The following is a 25,427-nucleotide window of genomic DNA, read 5'->3' on the forward strand; positions in this document are numbered from 1 at the left end:
GTGTCTACAAAGTTTTCTAAAGAGTAAAGCATATTCGGCTATCCATTTTTTGATATGATCCTGCTACAGCCGCGCGGAATTATAAACAACACTAATTTATCTGCTCTTAATTCCGCTCACAACAAATCTTTAAACAAAACAAACAGAAAAATGAGTTATTCATAACTATTTCCATTAAACAGTTAAATGTACATCTATGTACCTGTGTAGCACAAATTCATAATAAAAAAAATACTTTTTGAAGCGAAAAAACCTTCCGATAATTTAGCCCGCCGCTTAGAACAATTGTTAAGAAAACATTCGGAAATCACGTTTTGGTCAGCGTGCAATGAAATAGCCTTTAGTTTGGCCAGACTAATGAAGCAAAAGTTGTCAGTTTTTAACAAAAACAATAAAGGAACATGGTATACCATGATAGTATACTTATTAATGATGTTTTAGTAAAATTTATTTATGAAAAATTGTTTTTTTGGATGAGTGCACGGAATAATGTGCTACGCGGAATTACCCGTAGGCACGGTACTATACATAACCCACATATCAGTTTATAAAATTTTGACTGCATTTGATAGCTTTCGAAATTTTCAACAAGTGAGGGTCCATTAAACAAGGAAAACGGATACAATCAACTTTCGTTAATTGCAATAAGCTCTTAGCCCACTTAGTCAAAACCGAGTAGTGTTTTGGTCAAAATCGTCGCAGTTTGTAAAAATGTTAAATACGGAAAAAAGTGGAACTTAATCATTTTGTTGTTGAAATTTGTTTCTAAACTCCTGATTACCTGATCTTACTCGGGACCCTTTGTTTCTTAGTCACTTGTACATCTGTTATTGTAACGAAAATTCTCATTATGCAAGAAACAAAACCCTTTTGTTCATTTGAATAAGTCTACCCTCTTTGTCAGGTCCCCTCATGTTGTCCCCCAGCCAGTAGCAAATCTGTCTTCTCGGTAATACCTACAAATTGGCACAAAACCATTTTTAGGTTTTTGAACCCCCTTCCTGTCAATGGCCATCCTATTCCCCGTATTTCAGAAATCCAGCAATTTGTATAACTGCTATTGTTCCAAATGGAAGAGAAACGCACCCCTTAACCCATTTGAACTTTTCTCTCCCTTCGTAAGAGACCGTCTTCCTGTTTCGTCAACTCCCCTGCGCTGATTCTTTTATGCCCAAACACATATGTTTGACAAATGACGTTTGATGAAGAACAGTCCAGAAGTTATGGCGGAACATATATTCATAATCACGTTCCGTGATCCCTCCTTGCCGGCTCCTGCCTGGTCAGCTTCCCTTTCTGCCATGTAGCCATAATTATGATATCGGTTTGTTCTATGAAAATTCCAATAGGGAAACGAAACAAAGGTTTCTTTCATATAACTTTCCTCGGTGGTATCCCCCTCATTTCTCAAAGTCACTTGCACAACTGCAATCGATTTAAATGCAAGAGAAACCCAATCCCTTTTGCTTATTTGGCCGCCCCTTTGTTAGCGTTCCCTTCTTTCCAACCTCCAAGTGCCCCTTATGTCAAGGAACATGTGTGCCAAGTTTGATGAAGAGCCATCCAGGCGTTTCGGAGTTTTGGCCTCTCTCCTGTTAGTGACCCCCCTTCTTTCAACCCCCCAGTGCTGATTCCTTTATACCAAGCAACATGTGCCAAGTTTGGAGGGAAAAGGTCAAGGCGTTCTGGAGTTATGGTAGAATCGTAGTCAAAATTACTAGATATTTCTATGAGAGATGGTAAAACTATCTGGGAACATGTTGCTTGCACATCATGGTTAATTTGAATAGCTTTTTCATGGTCCTAAAAAATTTATAAAAAGGATAAAGACAAAAGCTAAAATAGGTTCACGGATATAGGATACACATTTCAATAAGTGGAAGTTACAATGGAAGGAAATATGAAGCAAGAACTCATTAAATAATACTAGTTTCTTTCAGTAACTTTTACATAGTCTTTTATACTAGCCTGCTTTTCTTCTTTTGACGTTTTGATAATTAAATTTGTAGTGCACGTCATGATTATGCAGGTATTTTCTGTTTCATCTGTTCCTTCTTTTGCATTTAAATCCAATCTTAGTTTGCGCTTTTTCAACACGTTATCAAAAATCCTGAAGTAACCATGTGCTCGTATAGAACTGTCCGGTACAAGAGCTTAATTTAATCCTTGCTGTGATACAATTCTATATGAAATGGTAAAAAAGTGACAATAAACCGTAAAATGAAAATATAAGATTAAAGGGAAACACACATGTGTGATCGAACGCTTGTACAACCAATAAATTCAAACTTTCCGAAAAGTTAAAGAAAAAGTTAACTATTTGGAGTGTTGTATGAGAGCTAATATTCGCTAACTTTTTTGAACAATTAACTTTTTAGAAAGAGTCTACTGTACTTTAAAAAGCATGTGTTTTCAGAAAAATGGTAGGAGATACCATGGTTCTCGTTTCAGTGTACGACTGCGTTAACAAGTTCAGAAATTATTAATCAGAAAACGAAATGATGCAATTGTTTTCTATTCAATTAATTCAATTATCTTCTACATTTGAAATAGTTCATTCAAGAGACTCTCGGAAGAAAAAACAAACTGTCAGAAATGTCGTTTGATTTCGCTTTAAATGAGCTATAACCCAGTTAAGCTGGAATCACACTGATTATCACCGAACATCAACGGCAACGTATCGTGACGGAACGTCAGTGATGGTTGCATGCATTTTTAATGAGCGCATTTACACGAGTGCCTTTGCCTTGACGTTCCGTGATGTGACGTTCCGGATGCGTGTGAATGCGCACATTGAAAATGCAACCGACTATCACTGACGTTCCGTTAGGATACGTTGCCGATGATGTTCGCTGATGGTCCGTGTGGCATCCAGCTTTAACGGGAGCCCGATTAAAACGTAGCCCACCTAAAAACAACGTAACGAGCAAAAGTTTACTGTATTACAGCCTGAATTCGTTAATTGGGCCACGACTGCACTCCAGCTGATTCGCTAATTGGGCCGACTGACAGTTGTTAGAAATTTCTAAACTCGAAAATTCCATACAATTTTGACATTCAAGTTCACACAGCCCAATTAGCGAACACCCAATTAACGAACCGCCCAATTAGCGAACCACCAATTAACGAAACTTTGCTGTACAATGTTTTGAAAAATATGTAATGCTTAATTTACCCTATATTAATAAGAGAATAACTTATACTGGGTGGAAGGTGGAATGTTTTATTTTTGTGGAGAACGAACATTGGATGAACTGGTCACCGGTGGTATTGGAAACGCATTGTTTTTCACAGTTCATTCAATGTTCGTTCTTCACAAAAATCAAATTAACTCCCTTACAAGAAAGTACAAAATAATTTGACCAGTGTAAGTCAATACAAAAATGATAAAAGTTATTCTCTTATTAATATATTTCACAAATTCCCTATAATTATTATTGGCAGCTTATACATACCGTTTGTGAGTGAATTCGCGTACTGCAGTATCTCTACTTCACTAGCGTTAGAATCTTCTTGATGTGCATGAGTACTACCTGCTTCCAAGTCTGGTTCAATCACAAGCCGTAGCGTTTGGCTTGAGTTGATGTTAATAGCTGAATCATCATCTGTGACGTTTGCATGAAATTGCTTTTGCTGTTCTATGAATGATATTTCTTCATCATCGGTTGCATACTGGTCTAGCTTATATCGTTTAGAAATAGTTCTGCTCTTCTTTGATCGATTCTTTGATATCCCATCGATGGGTGGAGATGATTGATGATTGTTGACATGTCGTAGTAAATTATAAGTCATCCATGACCGCGGGGGAAGTCTGGTAGCTTTCAGTTGCTTACCACAAACTGGACAAGGAAGCAGAGCTATTAATAACCCAGCGCGGCTTTCGTCCAAACTAATCTTACTGGAATCCCAACTTGTAATAAGCGTTGCATCTGAAAAACTATCATGCTTATTAATAAACTAAAAATACTTTTATATCTGTGTTTACCTCTGTGATATGTGATGCCTAATGCGTTGAATTAAAGTATCCCGTTCGCTTTCTTGGTTTATGACAGGAACCGAAGTACTGCAGTCGTGTAAAGAAGCATTCTTTCGTTCGCTAAGAAATTTTTTAATTCCCTGGTCTCTTACTGTTGTGGCAATAGTAGAAATCACACGTTTTTCGCCGAGTGAGAACATGAACTGTTCAGGTTGGTCTGCGTATGCACCGTACACTGCATCCAGTGTCATACCGCCACTCAACCACTTTGAAACGCGTCCGGCTGAATTTCTTAATTGTTGTTCGATAATGTCGATATCATTATCCGTCACAGAGCCTATTGCTTTGTTTGCAGCAAGGTTCTGATAATTCAGAATATTTTTCACGTGAGGTGCTACTTTTCCAATTTCTTCTTCGATAAGCCTCCAAAAATTTTCCTGTAAAGTAAAACCATTAATCTCCATTAATCAATTAATCAACCATTAATAATTGATAAAATATTTTAATTTACTTGTTTACCTACCGTTACCAAACACGTTGGAGACGTTTCCTCAATAAAATCCATGTTATATTCTGTTATTAAATTATCGGCTGCACGTACCTACAGAAAATCTCACACCGACTTGTCAACGCTTGAGTGATGACATAAGCAAAAATGTTTCCCTCTCTTTTTTCTCACGCAAAACCCTGAGCAAATATCAGCAGCGCTGGCATCGAGATTTATTTTCTTGGTGGGAATTAAGGCTAGCAAGTTAAATAACGAAAGGTGTGAAAGAAGTCGTGCAGATAAATTAAGAGCAAAAGTGAGCAAAACGAGTTACTCGAAATATTTCAATATTTTTCAGAATTTTTCAATATTTCTCCATATTATTCAAAAAAACTGCTGTCTTGCCCCTCGTGAAAAAATTAATAAAAATCAAAAATAGAATGATTTGCTGTTTGACAGATATCAACCAAGCTGATTGATTGAAATCATGTCAGACGTTCTCTCCCTCCCTTCTATCTTTCTTATAGAGCTCTTCATTTTGACCGAGCTTTTGACAGCTCCCGTATGAAGCCTGTGTCATCCGATGACCATAGTTTATCTATTCACTGTGTTGTCTGAGGTGAGCTGAGAAGAAAAGTGGGTTACTTTTCAGCTGTCGTCTTATCCCAAAAAAAATTTTTAAATAAAAAAAATGCTATTTTTATTACTTTCACTCGTTAAATTTGAAAAAGTCTTCATGTGACGATACAGTGGCATCATATGTTACCATAATATGTGAAAATTTATATACCGCTAAAATACCCAATTGACAGCATTGCGGAAATTGGCTGCTTAAAAGTGCAAAAAAGTATCTATTAAGCTTCATTGCAGCTTAGAAAGCAGCTATTAATTAGGCTGAAGCTTGATAAAATCACCAGATTTAGATGTTTAAGAGCTGAAAAAAGGTTTTCATTTCTAAACCTAAACCATAGATCAGCCACAGGTTGAATAAAATCAGCTATAAAAGCGTTTGATCAGCCTGAAATTGTTACTTGGGGAACTATATTTATTCTTCCCTCAGAAATTATTTCATTCTGCTAGTATTCAGTAACTGGGAATGCGGTGAAAAGAAAAGAAAAATTTAACTGTGCAAGTGTGCAACACTCTGAAAATTTTATTTCCAAAGAAATTTTTACAAATTTTCTCGATCTGCCGAAAGTTTGGCTGCTGACATGCGCATTTAACAGTCATTTTAACCTATTTTACAGCATGTTTTCCAACAGCGTGCAAGGCCAATCATTTCAGTTTCGGTGCGTTCCGTTCATCAGCTGATATTTTGACAGCGGCAGCTGTTGGTTGACGCGAGAGATGAAAAGCAGAAGCGAAACGTCAGAAGAATTCAACTAATTTTGTATTGCGTTAAGTTAAATTGTATTTATTAGTGTAAATAATGGAGCTTATTTTGTTTTGAGATTTATTTCACTCTTATTCCTAGCAGAACTAGTTTTGCCAATAGTTTTAAGGTTGAAAGTGTTAAAGTGTGGCTTTGTTACGAACAGGTTTCCGAAACCAAAAACGTAGAAATAGTTCTTGCGGTTGTTTTGTTGTTATACATCTAGTCATTGTCTTCCGGTTTTCTGTACCGGCACGGATTTCTATGGCCACACAAAGGCAAAGCATGACCGACATTCTTCCTCCGTTTGTCACCGAAATCGATATCAATGAAATTGAACGGATTGGGGTCTGTTCGTTGGTGTTAATTTTGGTAAATACTCTAGAGCATACTTTTCTTCTTTCAGATGGTTGGCAAAGGTTCATTCGGGACCGTGATCAAGGGTAAATGGAATAGTAATTTTGTCGCTGTTAAATACATTGAAGTCGAGTCGGAACGCAACGCATTTATCACGGAGGTTTGTCAGCTATCACGGGTATTTCATCCAAACATAATCGGTCTGTACGGAGCATGCACGAAACGGCCGAACGTTTGCCTGGTCATGGAATATGCCGATGGAGGTTCACTGCACTCGGCATTGCATTGTAGGCCAAAGCCGTTCTACACTGCGGCGCATGCCATGAGTTGGGCTAGACAATGCGCGGAGGTAAGATGGAGATCACTAGTTTACCAGCTGACCAAGGCATCAACTATTTACTCTTGTCTATCTTAAGATTGTTTATTTCGGTCGCCTACAATAGCACCAATACTATGAGTTGCAGATGCTGTTCATAGCATTTCGTAACGCACTACGATAAAAAAAATATTTTTTTCTTTCAACATATCAATTTCAAAAATAGTTAAAATTTAATTATGTTAGCAGAGAAGGTATTTATATATTACAAAGCAATTATAACTGGCAAATAGTTGATACCGTTCTTATATAATATCACGAATAAGTGGATTAATTCTTTTTTGCTTGTAATAGGGCGTCGCATATTTGCATGATATGAGACCTAAAGCCATGATTCATCGGGACCTAAAGCCACCTAATTTGCTGCTCGTTAGAAATGGAACCGTGCTGAAAATTTGCGATTTTGGCACCGTAACAGACAAATCTACCATGATGACTAACAACAAAGGTAGTGCTGCCTGGATGGCACCGGAAGTTTTTGAGGGCTCAACCTATACCGAGAAATGTGATGTCTTTAGCTGGGGAATTATCCTGTGGGAAGTGATCGCTCGAGAACAGCCTTTCAAGAACATAGAAAATTCCTACGCAATTATGTGGCGTGTGCACCAAGGCAGTCGGCCGCGGGTCATTGAGAATTGTCCCAAACCGATCGAAAGGCTGATGACCAACTGCTGGAATCAAGATCCCGCGGATCGGCCGCCCATGCAGGTGGTCGCGAACATCATGAACCAGTTGTGCAAGTTTTTCCCAGGGGAAAACGAACCAATTGTTTATCCAACACACGCTAACGTCGATGATGAAGTAAGCAAATCATCATTCGTTGTTTAACTATAAAATTGTGATTTATAAATATTAACCAATCGTCTGTTTTAAAACAGTTGTATAGCCGATTTCTACCTTACCATAATTATATTTCAGGATCAATCCTACATGCGGAACGACAGCACCCTAGACACGAACCAGTATGGCGCCACGTCAAGCTTCGGTTCAACTTTTTATGGCAAAGGACACAGTACGGTAACATCGAAAAGCACTATCAATACTAACACAAAGCCTCCCGTGAGTGGCGGTAGCATCGTCAGTACGGGCAGCATACCTCGCGCTTCCGGTTACCGTCACAACGATTATCGCACCGCTGCTGCTGGTCGCAACGCATACACTCGGACGTCAGATTACGGCCGTTATCAGATAAAAAATGATGCTATCGTCAACAGCAGTGGTGGTCACTATGCCAAAAGTAATCGACCGGGTACCGGTTACGGGAGTCCTGACTTTACCTATCATAACACAGCGGCCAGAAGGAATCGGCCGAAGTCACCGCCGCCGCAGGTTTCACTGTCACCGACGTCTCCCAAAAGCATTACGCCATCGGCAGGCCACTCGCATAGTCCGCTCAGTGTAGTAATTGATCCGGTGAGTCAAGATTTATAGGGTGGGAGTAAACCTATTTTAACTGCTAATATTGCTTTGTAGTCTATGACGTGGAAAACAATTGACACTGAAGAACCTCTACGGGATTTAGCTGACAATTCATGTAAGTAGACGTACTCTTTTTTTTTAATTATCGTAACGTAACAATTGCCATTTTCAAAAACGGTGCCTTTTAGGCGATTTACAGGCTTATAATTTAATTTTTTGCCATTTTTCGAGGCGCCACTATATTTCTTGAAAGCCATTCAAGATGATTTTTGACTGTCTTCATCAAATTTTTTATAGTTTTGGTGTAAATCACACTTTTTGGGTGATTTTACAAAATTATTCATTACAATTCATTCTCATTATTGTCACATACTAGAAATATTCAGTGAGAACGAGTCCAATATCAACTTGACGACCTAAAAATAAACCTTAGCCTTACAAATGGTCGAAGTTAAATCAGACCGGACAAAGTCGCAAATTTAAAAAAAATGAGTTAATGACAGCAACCGTTCAAGAGTTTTCTAAGCTTCATTTCACTCTAATCAGACTACATAATTGTTGCAAACAATAATTCAGATATGAAAACCTAATTGTCAACACTAAATAGGTAGTTCGAATCGTAGCAAACGTTAACGTGGTTTCATCAGAACAATGATTTAACTATTCCACTTACTGAAATTTAAATTGTTTGCCTGGGAGAATGCCACAAATATGTTTGCAGCTGAGGAATTTATTTGATTAATTAGAATTTGATATTTTAAAAATATTTAAGTTAACTTACAATTTTGGTCTCTTCTGTTTGCTATTCTGCCTACCAACAGAAATAACTGCTAATTCCTCTCGTAACGTGAATAACAAGGCTTCTGACGTTCAGCGCTATTTGACTTCTCTTTGCTTCATTTGGTTTCCTTGATGCCCAATACAGCAATCTTCGTGGTAGGTCTTCCCAGCACTCCGCTATGAGTTCTGACAAGAGCTTATTTGATTTGTCCAACGCGTTCATTCGTATGAGACTATATTTTTTCTCGTAGCCACCCATTCCATGACGACTCGTTTACGAAGAATACCAGGTCACCTGCATTTTTGAGTAATCTATCCATTTACTGAGAATTGCTATTGTAGGAAAACACTTTTTTAGCCAGCGGTGCCAGAATTCATATACTCTCTCTGCTGTGGCCGTTGTGTTACTTCCCATGAGCTTAGTAGGAGGTGGGGAGGCAGCGATTCTTGCGCCCCATTATCCAATAGTACAATTAGGAGCGGCCTCGCGTTAACTACTCTTTCCGCTTCAATCAAAAGCGTTAGCTGGGTTTCCTCGTCAGGGTGTCTGGTAGTTGATAGGCCAGAGAAAACGATTTTCATTGAACGGACTGACCACTCCCACGACCCGCCCATATGTGGCGCTGAGGGGGGATTGAAAATATGTTTCACCTGCTCCTCGAGCTCTCGGCTGACGCAGGCTAAATTTGTGCCGTTGTCGCTTCAGATTTTTAGTGGGGATCCCCTTCGTACCAGGAAGCTAGATAAAGCTGAAACAATCAAGGCCTACAAACGAAAACGGTCGGATAAACGGGCTTAATCTCGCTTCCAGAAATGGTGACAACCGAGAAATACATGGCTTTGCCTTTTTCATTTTGCCATACGTGCATGATCGCACCATCTTACGAACCTGAGTGCGCAGAGACGGCTGCCTTATCTCGTTGATCATTGTTTCGTTATTTTCGTGAAGATATGCTCTGTGATATCAGTCTAGCAGCAGGATTGTTAGCGGATGTGTTTTTGGTAGAATGATTGGGAACTGTGCTTCAAAGGGTCTGAAACCAGCAGCACACAGTCGAAAATCTATACGAATCACTATAGAACAAGTTATCCAAAAAAGAAAATAACTTGTAGATTTGATTTTTCAATCTTAGCAGACAAACCTTGTCCAGCGACCGCTTTCAATGTTTTAACTTCTTCCGGAAAGGCAAACTCTTGGATGAGATAAAAACCCATCTCTTGCGCTTCGTCCACCGTAAGATGGCCACGTTGCAGCTTATGCTTTCGTCGTAGTTTTCTATTACGCGATGCACACCAAACACGACTCGACTGCACGCCAAACTCTCTCAACTTAGAGACGCGATTCCATTCGATCAACTCATCCTGCGGTACGATCTACTGCACCGTTTAGTCGGTATCCACCTTTATTCCTCAGCATTAGATTGTGACAAAACCTCCAATTTTGCACGCAACGTTGTAGCGTCGATAGTCAGACGTGGTCCAACGTCAACGTTTTCATAAATCGACAACCGTTGAGAGCAGCCTGAAGCTCTAGTTGCGAGACAGAGAGTGATTTTAATGGTGATACCTGCGACCAGGCTTGTCCTGCACTCAGTGTCCACTTGGCTTGTCCTGCAGACTCAGTGCACTGAGTGCAGGACAAGCCTGCCTGCGACTTACTTCCCACCAAAGCCCTGCGAAACTCGCCGCGGATCTTGGTGCGAAAATAGCCTATGCGGTCGTAATCCGTTTCGCTGGCGTCCTCAATTTAATCGGTTGCTACATTTGGTAAGCAAGCGCGTGAAATATTCACGTTATGTAGCATATCGAACAAGTCTGGATTCAAGAATCTCCCCCCGACAATGTCGTCGCAATCTGTATTATCATCCGACCGTGGATGAAGAAATGTCAGAGTTGACCAAGTGTGTCGTACTGGCTCATCACGTATCGTAGAATGCCCTTCTTAGTTAGGACGTTTCCCGCGAAATCCTGTCTATTCTCGTATACAAAAACGGCCAGTTCGAATGCCCATAGCATCAGTTGTCCCACTGCTACCGTCCGTTACCCAACCCGTCGAAGAACTTCGGTTCCTCACTGTCAAAGCTATCCGGATAGCCATCGACATAGGGTCGTCGCTGGATTGCTTCAACTGCTCTTAGGTAGTGGTCAATGAAATCTTGAGCGTTCAATTTTTTGTGCATTGTGCTTAGCACGTTGCTACGTCCATGATTATCGTCCATGATACGTATTCGGCCATCATTGCCGCAAAAGCAGCGCAGAGACGACCAAAACCTATTCGCTAAGCCTGCCAAATCGTCAGTTAACTGTGGCACGAAGGATTTCGATTTTAGTAACCTGTATCACTACTGAACCTCCGATTAATAAATTTTGGCTCTATCTTACTGGCTTTCATCCGAGCATAACGTGACTAAAATCACCTGCAGTTGTCTAGACCTCAACGAACCGATTGATGTTGTCCGTACCATACCGTGTGGAAAAGATGCTTCGTCCTATTCTTTCGTGTCATTTAAGATAGGACTTTAACCGGGAATCAAAGAAAAATCGTTACAAGTTTCAACTTGGCCTAATAACATAAAGTTCCGTGAGTTCATTAAAAAAAAAGCAAAGCCTTGGGCTTAAACGTCTTTCTATGACTAGACCCTTCTTTATCGACAGACTTCACAGCCGGCTATCAGAGTACAGGACAGTTACGGGGCTAGTACAACAATACTTCTGACTCTATCTAGCGGAAAGCAGTTCATTCAACTAGGTTAAAAAACCGATCAGCAGTGACCTGCGAAACAACCGTTCACCAGAGAAAGTGTCAGCGATAATGTCAGCTACGGAACTAGCAGACCGTGCTATAGATGCTTTTCTGCAGGTGTAACATCAGATTACCTGCCGCTCCCGGGATGCATATACCAAAGCATTATGGAAGCCCCTTGCCGCACAGAGACAGTTGCGCCTTTTCCTGATACCATTTTAAGCTCCTGTAGCCGTCCCGGATCCGTGCTCGGTTCTGGGGAAGGGGTCTTCCAAACCTCACTCTCGGGCAAACGCAACCTCAATGATTCCATTTTGAGTCGTAATACCCGGGCATTCTGCTTCAAGGAGCTTCCACGATGGAGTAGAGGGCACAGCTAGCGAACCGTTTTCAGCATCGGAATACCGCCAAATTGTTTCGATATATTACCAAAATATCAGAGGTCTACGTACTAAAACGAGCGAATTGTATGGGTCACATGCTACTAGTAACTATGATATCATCATATTCGCTGAAACGTGGCCTCATGAGAGCATCTCCAACGCCGAACTCACCCACAACTATCACATTGTACACGCTGCAATCGTGATCCACAATCAAGTCGGGTGCTCAGAGGCGGTGGTCGGAGTGAAAATGGATCTGAACAAATCTTCCGTGCTGACTGATGCAGATTTTGTATGGTATTATTGTATTTGTATTATTTTGAAACGGTAGTTATTTTACAATTGACGAAGGGACGGTAGAAGAAAGTAATGAGACTTTAGAGTGAAGGAGAAAGAGCGAAAAGGTGAGAGGGGGTTTAGTAGCTACGCTTAACAAGTAGTCGTTGTGACTCCTACCTTATGTCCTATGCTGGAAGGTGCATGGGTCGAACCAAGCTATAATCTGAGACTATAATCAGACTCGAACCCACAACACCCGCCAGGGCATGTAGCTCGCTGGTACTAGTGTAACTTTGAACCATAAAAGCGCTGGACAAAAGGAGACTGCACAACCGCCTTATTAAGCGCGCGACGTATCTTCAAACTCCACCATTTGGTGGGTCTAGGTGGGTTTTCACGAACGACGCTGGTTGCTTTGAACTATTGGAGGCTCCTACAGGGCTACTCAAAATAGATTCTCGCCGTAACCCATTTGTCATTTTTCGACAAAATTAACTGGAGACAACTGCTAACCGGTTTGTCACGCGATAGTGTGATTCAGCAGCTTTATTCAATTGTAAAGACGACACTGCGTGATAAACTGTCAAGAAAAAACCTCGCAAGACGTAGAAAAAAGCTTCCGTGATGGAATGCGGAGCTTCAAAACTTACGCAACGCGTTTGCGTAAAGAGATCATTTTGCGATCCAAAATGATAACTGCTAAACTCAGAGTGTGCGAAATGGAAGACGAGTAAGTTTTAATGCATATATTCGCCGCACTCAAAACGACCTGCAACAAAATCCATAACCCTGCGCTTTAAATAAACGGACCGTGTGCTACAATCTGTACACTACAACGACCGGTCTGCTGAAAATCCAACGAATATTGCTGATCTTTTCTCCACGTTTTTTCGCGGGGTACTGAGCAACGATGAACCACTCTTACTTACTTACTTAGGTGGCTTGCCGTCCTAAGACAAAGCCTGTTGAACAAAGTTTCTGCATGTAACAAGTTATCTTCTGCATGTATCTACAAGTTATTTTCTTTTTTGGTGCATGCATGTTCTGCATGCATGGTTGAGGGCTACCGCTTTCCAACTCCTCGGACACCGAGTACTCTCCGCCAGATCTCGACCCACCTGGTCTAACCATCTTGCTCGCTGCGCTCCTGATCGTCTTGTTCCTACCGGATTTGAGGCGAACACCATCTTTGCAGGGTAGTTGTCCGGCATTCTTGCAACATGCCCTGCCCATCGTATCCGTCCAGCTTTAGCCACCTTCTGAATACTGGGTTCGCCATAGAGCTGTGCGAGTTCATGGTCCATCCTCCGCCTCCATACTCCGTTCTCCTGTACGCCGCCGAAGATCGTTCTTAGCACTCGTCGTTCGAAAACTCCGAGCACTCGCAGGTCCTCCTCGAGCATTGTCCATGTTTCATGCCCGTAGAGAACAACCGGTCTAATAAGCGTCTTGTACAGGGTGCACTTTGTACGGGGACTTAGTCTGCTCGACCGCAATTGCTTGTGGAGCCCATAGTAAGCACGACTTCCGCTGATAATACGCCTCCGAATCTCACGGCTGGTATCATTTTCCGCCGTTACCAGTGAGCCAAGGTAGACAAACTCATCGCCGTCGATCAATATACTACTGCCCAAGCGGTGTCGTTCGGCGTCGGTTCCGCTGGCCAGCATGTACTTTGTTTTAGACGTATTTACCTTTAACCCAATCTTTTCTGCTTCGCGCTTTAGTCTGGTGTACTGTTCAGCCACCGCCACAGACGTTCTGCCGATAATATCCATGTCATCGGCAAAGCAGACGAATTGACTAGATTTGTTGAATATCGTGCCCCGCGTGTTGATATCCGCTCGGTTCATAACACCTTGTAGCGCTATGTTGAACAGCAGGCATGAAAGACCATCACCTTGACGAAGCCTACTGTGTGATTTGAATGAACTTGACAATCCACCCGAAATCCGAACACAGCACTGTGTACCATCCATCGTAGTTTTAATCAGTTTGATGAGCTTCCTGGGGAAGCTGTTCTCGTCCATGATTTTCCATAGTTCTTTCCGGTCGATGGTATCATATGCGGCTTTGAAGTCAACGAATAAATGATGCTTGGGAATTCTGTATTCACGGCTCTTTTGGAGGATTTGCCGCAGTGTAAATATTTGATCCGTTGTAGACCGACCTTCGACGAAGCCGGCTTGATAAGTTCCCACGAATCTATTCGCAATTGGTGATAGCCGGCGGAAAATGATTTGGGACAGCACTTTATAGGCGGCATTGAGAACGGTGGTCGCTCGATAGTTCTCACAGTCCAACTTGTCGCCCTTTTTATAGATCGCGCAGATAACCCCATCTTTCCACTCCTCCGGTAGCTGTTCCGTATCCCAAATTCTAACAATTAGTCTGTGCAAGCAAACGGCCAGCTTTTGTTGGTCCCATTTTAATAAGCTCCGCTCCGATGCCATCTTTTCCAGCTGACTTGTTGTTCTTTAGCTGCATGATGGCCTCCTTAACTTCGCCTATCGTTGGGGCTGGCACCTCTTCCCCGTTTGCTGCACCGTCGAAATTGCTTTCCCCGCCGCCATGGTTTTCCGGCTGGGCGCCATACAGGTGTTCGTCGAAGTGCTGCTTCCACCTATCCGTCACCTCACGATCGTCCGTCAGAATACTACCAGTCTTATCCCAACACATTTCGGCTCGCGGCACAAAGCCTTTGCGGGATCCGTTCTGTTTCTGGTAGAACTTCCGCGTTTCCTGAGAACGATGCAGCCGCTCCAACTTTGCATATTCCTGCTCTTCCAGGTTGCGCTTTTTCTCCCGAAAGATTTGGTTTCGCTGCATCTTCTTCTGTTTGTGTCTTTCCACGTTCTGACGTGTGGCACTGCGCATCTTGGCCGCCCGCGCAGCGTTTTCCTCGTCCATCACCCTCCTACATTCATCGTGAAACCAATCGTTCCGCTGATTCCGGGCCACATGCCCGATGGAGCTCTCCGCTACACTGCTGATGGCTGTTTTGATAGTGTTCCAATTCCAACAGTCCTCGAGAGGGGCTTCGTCCAGCTCATCCTCTTCCGGCAGCGCAGCTTCGAGTGAATGCGCGTAGTTTGCGGCGACATCTGTCTGCTTCAGCCGCGCGAGATCTAACCGAGGCTGGCGTCGGTACCGAATGTTGTTCACAACGGAGAGTCTTGGGCGCATCTAAACCATCACTAGGTAGTGGTCCGAGTCAACGTTAGCGCTTCGATAGGATCTGACGTCGATAATGTCTGTGAAGTGCCGACTGTCGATCAAAACGTGGTCGATCTGTGATTCTGTCTGATTTGGTGACCTCCAGGTGTACTTATGGTGGATTCTGTGCTGGAAAAAGGTACTACGTACGGCCATGTTCTTGGAGGCGGCAAAGTCGATAAGTCTTAGGCCCATTTCATTGGTTCGCTGGTGTGCACTGAACCTTCAAATCACCGGTTTGTCTTCCTCCTCCTGGCCGACCTGAGCATTGAAATCCCCGATGACGATCTTGATATCATGTTTTGGGCAGCGGTCGTATTCACTCTCCAACTGCGCGTAGAATTCATCCTTGTCGTCATCGGTACTTCTGAGGTGAGGGCTGTGCACGTTGATAATGCTTATGTTGAAGAATCGGCCCTTGATTCTCAACCTACACATTCGAGGATTGATTGGCCACCACCCAATCACCCGTTTCCGCATCTCGCCCATCACTATGAAAGCTGTACCCAGCTCGTGTGTGTTGCCGCAGCTCTGGTAGATGGTATGTCCATCTCTGAACGTACGTACCGTTGAGCTCTTCCAGCACACCTCCTGCAGCGCTACGACGTCGAACTTGCGGCTCTTCAATACGTCGGAGAGCACTCGAGTGCTCCCTTGGAAGTTGAGAGATCGGCAGTTCCACGTCCCGAGTTTCCAATCCATAGTCCTTTTTCGTCGCGTGGGTCTATTCCGATTGTTACAGTAAGAATTTATTTGTTCTTCGTTCCGTGCTTTAGTATTTTTCTTGGTGACGGCTTGCAAAGCCTGCTACACCAACCCCTGTTTCGCCGGAGGACCAACGAAGCTCGAAAGAGACCTCCTTTCCTGTCAGCATACGACCTTGGCTTCCACCGGGGTTGGATACCCGATCTCCACCAAAGTTGCTCGTATCCTGGCTGGTATCACGAGGAGGTAGGAATAGGAGTTGCTGAATAAGAGGTTATGAACCACTGTAAGGTCTATTTTATGCCTACACGTGTACAAGGCACCGACGGTACGCATTATTCAGCCGTTTACCAGCCATCGCTTCATGATACGAAAGATGAATCTTTCGTTTATTCCGAGTGGCGTCAGCTTCTTTAAAATATCACACGATCGAAAAATTCTCAAAAACCAATTAGATTTTTGTGTCCATGATTACCACGACTCTTAAACGAAGGAACATTCAAAACAAACTTGCAGCCTGCAAACTTGCAAGTTGAAATTTAAATATACTTTAAACGAAAAATTTGCAGACACATCTGTGATTAATCCGTTTTTAATTAAAAACGTTCAAAAAACACTGACAGTTACTACTACTTACTCTGTATATAGATTATGATTTTGTTTAGTCATTTTTGTCTTCACAAATGTGCGGAAGGGGTCACAGAAATATAATTCAAATTGCATCAGTCAAAAGAACACAGTAAATCGGTCTCGAAAATTATCGTTTCAGTCAATCATCATGGGAAAACTTTTAATTTACAAGTTTTTTCACGCGGATACTTCTGTATTTCACAACAAGTATTATGATGGATTACAATTGAATGGGTTGATATTAGGGCTGTCGGTATTGGGTGCTTTTGGCGAAAACCGGTATTTCGGTATTGGCGTAGAAAATACCGGTAGTACCGGTAAAATACCGGTATTGGCAGATTATTCGGAATCAATAGAAATGTCGATGTTTTTCAGTAAATGTCTCGATTTTCAAACTTTTGTTTCAGTATTGTTCCTTAGCAAAGTAGAATTTAAGCAGATATAATACGCTTAGTGATTCATTTTCCTTGCTAGATTTTATTGCTAGCGCTCCCGACGATTGAAAAAACTTCTGCTTTCATCGAAGTCTGACAAACGGCTCTAAGCGCATTAGGAATTTTTCTTTCATTTCTTCAGATTTATAGTAGGGAAACCAGCTTTTAACTATTTTAAATGTCCCGGCATTGTAGCTTCCAGCATATTAAATGTCCAGGTCTCCTATTGTCTCTTCAAGAATTTTCCTGCATTTCCAGAGCAGAACCCTTGCATAGCGTCATCCTCTTCATCATCGTTCACAGATATCTTTTCTTCTCTATTATCAATCCCACTGTTCGCACAGCTTGGAAATTTTATCTCCTTGTTTGATCAATGAATCACTCGAAATACTTGAAAAATAAGTCTTTCCTGGCAGATCCTTTAAGCGCAAAAATGCCCAAAAAGCGGAAATATTCTCGTATTCTGACTAGGGCTCGGCATCCTCGAAACAAATAAATGAAGCTAGCTTTCTCTTACCTTCGCTTTATACAGGAAGCGATTTGTTTCATTTGATGAACAGAACATTTTAAGCAAGCTTCAGCTGAAGTTAGTGACTATTTCAAATGACGACAATTGACAGTCAGGCACGATTTATCAACGTTGAGTAGGTTATAATATGCGCTAAATTGTAGGAAATGTTACTTAAATACAATTAAATTGCATTCAAAGTTGCTGGCCGTCTACTGATTATTTGATAGACATTTGATTTGACAAATGAAACTTTAAAATCGGTCGACATGATGAAGTGAAAACCGTTTTATTGAGGCTGATTGAAGACAGTTTTAAAACGAAGCGGCGTTGCTTCAGTTGAAACTAAAGCTTCATTACTTCATTGTTGAGTAGTGATTTACTTATAAGTGACGTTGCTGTGCCCTGATCTTGTTTCCTAAATTTGTTATTTAAGAACTTCGAATAGTTTGGTGGCTTTCAAATATCAAGTCTAGTTTTTACAATGAAACTTTTTTACGGCCTTAAACGGGTTCAAGAGCTATAATTATTTGACCCACAATTTCACCTTCTTCATTGTTAGTAGTCGCAGAATCTCGCCAGCATTAACACCAAGTTGGTTTTCTATGAGTTTTACAATCTTCCATCAAACCTAGTTCTTCTTCGAATAAGGAGTTTGAAAATACTGATATATTAGAAAATACCGGAAATACCGGTTTTTTTGCCTTGCCAAAACCGGTATTTCGGTATCCAAAAATTGGCCGGTATTACCGGTTTCGGTACTACCGGTACTACCGGTTAGACAGCCCTAGTTGATATCTTGATTTTCATTACGGTTCCGCCAACTTGTTGGCGCAACCTTCCGATTCTCTGTTCCGCTAACACATCTGCCTTGGCAACACAAACGTTTGCGTTAACAGAATGATTTATTACTCTTCAGATAGTCACGACAAACCGTAAAACGACTAAACCATATAAAATTGCAATACTACAACACAATGTATAAACAAAGAAAATTCGTTTCAAATGAAACCATACTAATTGCTTGCTACACATGATTACGCCATCTACTTGTGAGCAGTTGATTTTCCAGTAATTGTGTAATTCTTCGGAACCAAACTTACTGAAAATTGGTCAGACATTAGAGTGACGAAATTGGCGAACGTGCCTAAGCTCCCGAGAAAAAAAAACACACATTTCAAGATCCCAAGACCCATGGCTGTATTTTCCGCGACAGTAGACGACATTTTACTCCGCAAGTAATAAATCTTTTTCGGTTGGATTTTAATGCATCGTTAAAATTTCGAAAAATTTAGGATCTTTATTCGGTTGGTCTTGCTCGCCTGCCGTCCGCTAGTCTGATCCGAGCAAGCCTCTGAGCGCGAATAGGGAATAGCTTCTGAAAGGCCAAACCAGCAGCGATGAGTCAGCATCGGAGAGCTGCTAGCACTCGGGCGGGATCATCGCGGTCAGATCACCACACCGAGCGAGCACTGGCAACCGTTATAGCTGAGTCGAACAAAAAGCAAAAGTAACAGCTGTTGTGCTAATGTTGTGTCAAGCTCACTCAGCTCGGTAATCGGCCCGGTGATCGGCTGCCAGCATTTCAGCATATTTTCACTCGCGACGACACGTTGAATGCCACCATTTAGTTTCACACTCACTCACACACTCGGTGACCACGAAGAGCCGCCAGCTCTAGCCGTTCCGTTGCTGTTGCTGGCTTGGCGTGACAGGACAGGCCAGGCATAGGCAGCCGCGTTTCGTACAGACCGAATCCGGCCCCAAAACACGCGACCGCTTCCGACAGATGTTAAGGGTTGGGTTATTGCGTTCTAGAATCATTAGTCACTGATTACCTACGTTCGGTTCTTTTTTTCTGTCGGAACAAAGAAAACTTCATCTTCGAGTATTTGGAACAATCTATTTTTGCGATCGACAAAAGACAGCTTGGAGACGCCAAGTAATTTGGTTTTTACTCAGCTATGACTAATTGAATCATTTTTTTACGTTTTGGCTATTCTCCTACAATAAAGGACAAATTTATATTCGAATTCCACTTAATCTACGTCAAATGGCGATTGTAATTTCCGTCAGTATGATTTATGTCTTAGTTGAATATATTTTGATGAAAAAAAGATCTAGGTTTATACGTAATTCGGCTCTCTGCTTGAAATTGAACTGTTTAAAAAATCCACATATTCAATACCTATAACATTGCTTTTATATATACCTGCTGAGCATTAATCTTTTGCCGTGACACATTCAGCTTGCTTGGAAGGGTATCATCAGAAAGCTGATACTAAACTATTTTTGTAAAATTAAAATAAAAACAACGGTAATTATCCATTCCAACTGAAAGGGGTTCATGTAAGGAAATCCCTCTCTAACTAGACAGTCTCAATATAATATATTCTTTTCTCTACGTGTAGCGACATTCGCATTAAAGGATCAAAGTTTTCGCTACATCTGGCACGAACGTGTTACGATTTACAGCTCTACCTTAACCTTCACTTGGTGTTTAATGGCCAGGTTTAGAGTTGGTGATTTCTTTGATCTGGTATGCTTGGCCCGGTTGCTGGCAATTTAACATTTTGTGTAAAACATAAAGGAAGCAAGCGCTGCCCGGAAATCATGTTTGTTTGCAACTAGATTAAGAGCGCGATCAAAACATGTTTAGAAGAGTTGTGTTATAGACACGATCGGGTAGTTGACATAAGATTACGTTAGGAAGATTTTGTGCAGGTTAGTGCTAGGTATAAAACCATGACTAAGTGAAACTTTTTTCACGACTTTTGTATGGGTAGTATATGGCAACCACGAAGGAAAAAAAATGGGTGTAGCCGATTAGTCATATGGGTATTACGTTGAACGATTGGCAAATTGGACAATAGGCATAATGCACGGAAGCCATAATGAATGTTAGGCATGTTTTACACTACCCTGGTACCACAGTTGTTGCAAACCCGCTTTAGCAACCGATATATAACTACTTTCAGTCATATATAAGTTGCAACAACCAGGAGTGCAAAAAGTGTGCTACTTGGGTAACCATTTTGAACCAGCGATTCGTAGTCTAGTATATACACATCAACTGACCAGAAAATGGGTAGAATTTTAGATGCTTTTTTCTCTGCTGATGTATTCGTCCAGAGATTTGCGTATAAACTTGAAGAGGTTCTTGCTCAATTGAAAAAAGCGGCCAAAATATTTGGTATTAGGATAGGTGGATGGGAATCCCATCCCACGCTTAGGTATTACCGGTAAGTCCTGTCAAATTTCTGTATATTACCTCAGCATCCGGAACATAGTCCACATTCTTCCTTCGTACTGAATTTTGCATTTACCAATAATAAAACCCCTTGCCAGAGCAAAATTACCCCCAGTTAGCTTCGAGGTAGGATAGGTGTGATTGATATCCAGGCACTGTGTGCCTCACCGATCTAACAATTGCGGAGATATTTCATAGAAAGCCAGAACGGTTATGAAATCTACCGCACTGTTTGCGTAGCGCCCCGCATCTGGCGCAGCGGGACCATCAACTGAACTGCGTTCTTAAAACAGACGAGGAAAAGATCGCAACGTGAAAGCAAAAAGAGCTGCATGGGACGGACCCCCATCAGTTTGAACAATCACACATAGACAAAGCAGCATTACATACGTGGTTGGTGCGAGATGATCTGTTTTGGGAGACAGAAGGATTCATGGTAGCCATCCAGGACAACGTGCTTTGTTGTACAACTTAATAAACTGCTACGTACCCTACTACAAATATCTGCCCCACCCAGTCCTGGAAAATGACTGTGTAAAACTGTACTGGGATCGCGAGATCATCACGGATGTGCTCATACGTGCCAATCGCCCTGATATTGCGGGCTACGACAAAAGGATGAAGCGGGTAACCCTTTTGACAACTGGCGATGCTGGTCCAACAATGCATTCGTCGTAGATAGAGTCAGTAGGGTTTTTGCACTAGCCCCGTAACTATCCTGTACTCTAACAGCCGACCACGAAGTCTGTCGATAAAGAAAGGTCAAGTCTTAGAAATACGTTTAAGCCCAAGGCTTCCCTTTGCCAGAGCAAAAATATAAGAGCGGTACTGGCTCGAGGTGTGTAATGAAGCCTCTTGTCCATTGTTAATTACAAACTTTTTTCACTTCCTGGTTCTAGGAACGATATTGGTAATGCAATTTCTACTTATTTTCAAAGAAAGAAAGACACATGCCCTCTTTTTGTACTGAACTCTGCTCTACCGACTAGGAAGCCTCTAGCCGGGGTTAGTTATACGAATGGTACTGGCTTGAGATGTGTAATGTCCAATGGCTAATCATAACTAGTCTCCGCTCTGGCACTGGCTCTGGAAAGTAAAATTTGTTGAAAAGTAATAGAAAATATGGAGGAGACAAACGGTGGAAAACACTGACAAAATGATCCCAAATAAAGGTCAGAATCGCTCTAAACCCCTCGCAAAAACCGGAAAAGGCCAAAAAAATGATCCCAAATTAAGCTCACTCCGCCGTCCCACGGTTTCTAGTGATGATATCGAGGTCGTCTGCAAAGGCTAGCAGTTGACTACTCTTGCTGAAGATCCTTCCCCTCGTTTCGATGCCCGCTCGCCGGATCACACCTTCAATAGCGATATTGAATAACATACAGGACAGTCCATTAATCTTGCCGTAACCCTCTGCGCGATTCGAAAGGACTTGAGAGTGTCCCCGAAACGCGCACGTAGCACATCACTTGTTCCAGAGTAGCTTTGATCAACCGCGTCACTTTGTCCGGAAAATCGTACTCGTGCATTATCTGCCATAGCTGTGCGCGTTCAACGGTATCGTATGCTGCTCTGAAATCCACGAAAATATGATGCGTGGGCACGTTGTACTCTCGACATTTCTGGAGGATTTGTCGGAGAGTAAAAATTTGATCCGTAGTAGCACGGGCCCCCATAAAGCCCGCCTGATACTGCCCTACGAAATCTCTTGCTATTGAGGATAGACGACGCAACAAAATCTGGGAGAGCACCTTGTAGGCGGCGTTGACCAGCGTAATGCCGCGGTAGTTACTGCAGTCTAGCCGGTCGCCCTTTTTGTAGATGGTACAGACTACGCCTTCCATCCACTCCTCCGGTAGTTTCTCTTCTTCCCAAATCCTTGAAATCAGGTAGTGAAGTGCCGTTGCTAGCGGTTCTTGGCCATTTTTGTAGAGTTCTGCCGGGAGTCGGTCCGGCGGCTCTATTTTTCTTCAGCAGACCGATTTCTCGCCGGATCTCTTCGAGATCGAAAGCCGGCACGCTGTTGTCGTTTGTAAGGTACTCCGCGGTTAACTTCCATTGCGTCTCCTGCTGCTATATAGCCGTGCTGCTATATCGCCGAGCTCATCGAAGAACTGCTTCACCACCTCGCGTTCGTTTGTGATTAGATCCCCTCCCTCGTCTTTACACATGTCAGGTTTTTGTGTGTGGGCTTTGCGAGTTTGGTTCTTCTTCTCGTAAAACTTGCGGGTGTCATTAGCCCGGAATAGTTGTTCTAGCTCCTCACGATCTCTGTGCTCCTTCTGGCGCTTTTTCCCCCTCAGGATGGTGACCAACTCATTCCTCGCTCGTCGATACTTGACCAAATTCTCTCTCATGGATATGTTCAGATATTTTTCCCAAGCTCTTTTTTCCTCTCTTTCGCTTCCTGGCATTCCCCGTCAAACCAATCATTTCGTGCACTCGAGGTTTCCACACCTAGCACCGCGGTTGCGGCTTCGTTGGCGACCGAGCGTATCCTACTCCATCCGTTTTCGAGGGTCGAAGCATCTAGCTTCATCCAGTACGCGTAGTTTTCGGCAGTTCGCGTTCGCGGGTTGTCTAGTTGCTGAATGTTTAGCCGAGGGGGGCGACTTTGTCGCGAGGTATAAACCGTCGATAGTTTTGAGCGCACATGTACTGCTACTAGGTAGTGGTCCGAGTCAATATCCGCACTCCATAGGGAACGTACGTTGGTGATGTTCGAGAAAAACCGGCCCTCGATGAGAATATGATCGATTTGGTTCGAGGTTCGTTGGTCAGGTGATCTCCAGGTGGCCTTGTGGATATCTTTGTGAGGAAAGAAGGTGCTTTTGATCACTAAGCCAAAATTGATGCATCGCTGGCCGTTATCGTTCGTGTCGGTGTGCAGGCTATGGGGCCCGATCACCGGTCTATACATTGCTTCCCTGCCGATTTGGGCGTTCATATCCCCGATGACGATCTTGATGGCCTTCAACTTTGTATGAAACCCTTTAAGATGCTAATTCACCCGGTGTTACTCTACGGCCACGAAGCGTGGACGTCGAAAGAGAGCGACCAACGAGCTCTTGCAGGTTTTGAGCATCCTGCGATCTTACGCATATTAGAATTAGAATTCTAATATTGGCGACATATTAGAAGATTGAGTGTGGCGCAGGCTCATGAACCACGAAATTTGCCAAGTAAATATGTATACAAACATGCGGATATTGTGAAGTGAATAAAACACGGCTGGCTACAGTGGGCTGACCACATAGCAAGGATACCGGAAGAGACTCTAGCGAAAAAAGAAATTCAACAGAAAACCCGACAGAGGCTGTCGACTTTGAGTTAGATCTCGTACCCGTTGGTGTACTGTTGGCGAAGATGCGAGAACAGCAGGTGTTAGGGACGACTAGAGAGTATTTATTTTTATTCATTTATTAAACATCAACAGACTACAGTTGTCCTAACGATGGTTTATCATACTATTACTAATCACACAGTCAACAAATTACAGATATACACAGATTTTCTTAAACATCATTGATAGAGAAAAACACAGAAAAGTTTCGGCGGATAGTTTCACGTGACAGATTAAAATCAAAGACAGTGGCAACTCTATTGAAGACTCGCTGTACTCCAGTCATAGCACTGTTTTGTCCATAGTTGGTGCGTTGAAATGGTAGTCGCAGCATCGCGTCATTCCGCTGTGCTCTTGAACGTACATCCAGATTGATCTTACCCAAAATAGCAGAAATCGATTTTTCCGCGAAACATAACAACAAACAAAGCTCTTGCGACGTTCCTTTGCACCTGAAGTGTCTCCAAATGGATCAACCGGCATCGTCTCTGGTAACTCGGCAATCGGAACGGATCTCGCCAAGGTAGATGACGGAGCGCAAAATGTAAGAAGCGACGTTGAATTCACTCAATCCTGGCCATTCCGTTTTGATTTTGGATGCCAGACAATGAAACCGTATTCGAGAGTCTAACGGATGAGTGAGCAGTACAATGCCTTGAGACAATACACGTTGGTGAAGCCTTTAGTGATGCGGAAGACGAATCCTAGAGTTCTGGATGCTTTGTCCACAATGTAGGAAAAGTGTCGTCTAAACGATAACTGACTGTCCTTCACTTGGTCGACACGTTGGATTTCATTACCATCAAGCTTGTACCGTGGACCCCCGTTCGTTTGACCATTTTTAATCTGAAACCTTTTTAATTTGAAAATGAAACCCCGTTGGTTTGCACGACGTGCAAATTAAAAATGGTTCAAACGTCATACTCAATATGACATCATTTGCTTATGCAGACATTGCACATAAACACGATTTGTTTGTACTGATCTAGCGTGTTTAATCTGTTTCACATTGCGTTTTCCCAACGATTATAATAGAAATCCGATCGGAGAATGAAATATTCGCTGCTTGCGACTGCCAACTGAATCAAACCACCAAAACAATAACAAAGAGCAGGGCAGCCAGTTCACACAAGTTCCAGCATATTTAGGGTTACCAGTTGTTCAAATTA

At 42.4% G+C, this 25,427-nt stretch overlaps 1 protein-coding gene across 1 annotated transcript in view; it reads left to right on the plus strand.

Moving 5' to 3' along the window:
* The first annotated feature begins 5,920 nt into the window (after positions 1–5,920).
* Positions 5,921–25,427, plus strand: part of LOC128741006 (mitogen-activated protein kinase kinase kinase 7) — a 67,751-nt gene continuing 48,244 nt past the window's right edge. Inside the window, exons 1-5 of the mRNA XM_053836583.1 lie at positions 5,921–6,183; positions 6,242–6,541; positions 6,863–7,369; positions 7,487–7,981; positions 8,042–8,102. Of these exons, the coding sequence (XP_053692558.1) occupies positions 6,100–6,183; positions 6,242–6,541; positions 6,863–7,369; positions 7,487–7,981; positions 8,042–8,102 (1,447 nt within the window). The 5' untranslated portion in view covers positions 5,921–6,099. The remainder of the gene's footprint in view (positions 6,184–6,241; positions 6,542–6,862; positions 7,370–7,486; positions 7,982–8,041; positions 8,103–25,427) is intronic.

This window comes from Sabethes cyaneus, chromosome 1 (genome assembly GCF_943734655.1).
Source record: "Sabethes cyaneus chromosome 1, idSabCyanKW18_F2, whole genome shotgun sequence".
NCBI classification, from domain to species: Eukaryota; Metazoa; Arthropoda; class Insecta; order Diptera; family Culicidae; genus Sabethes; species Sabethes cyaneus.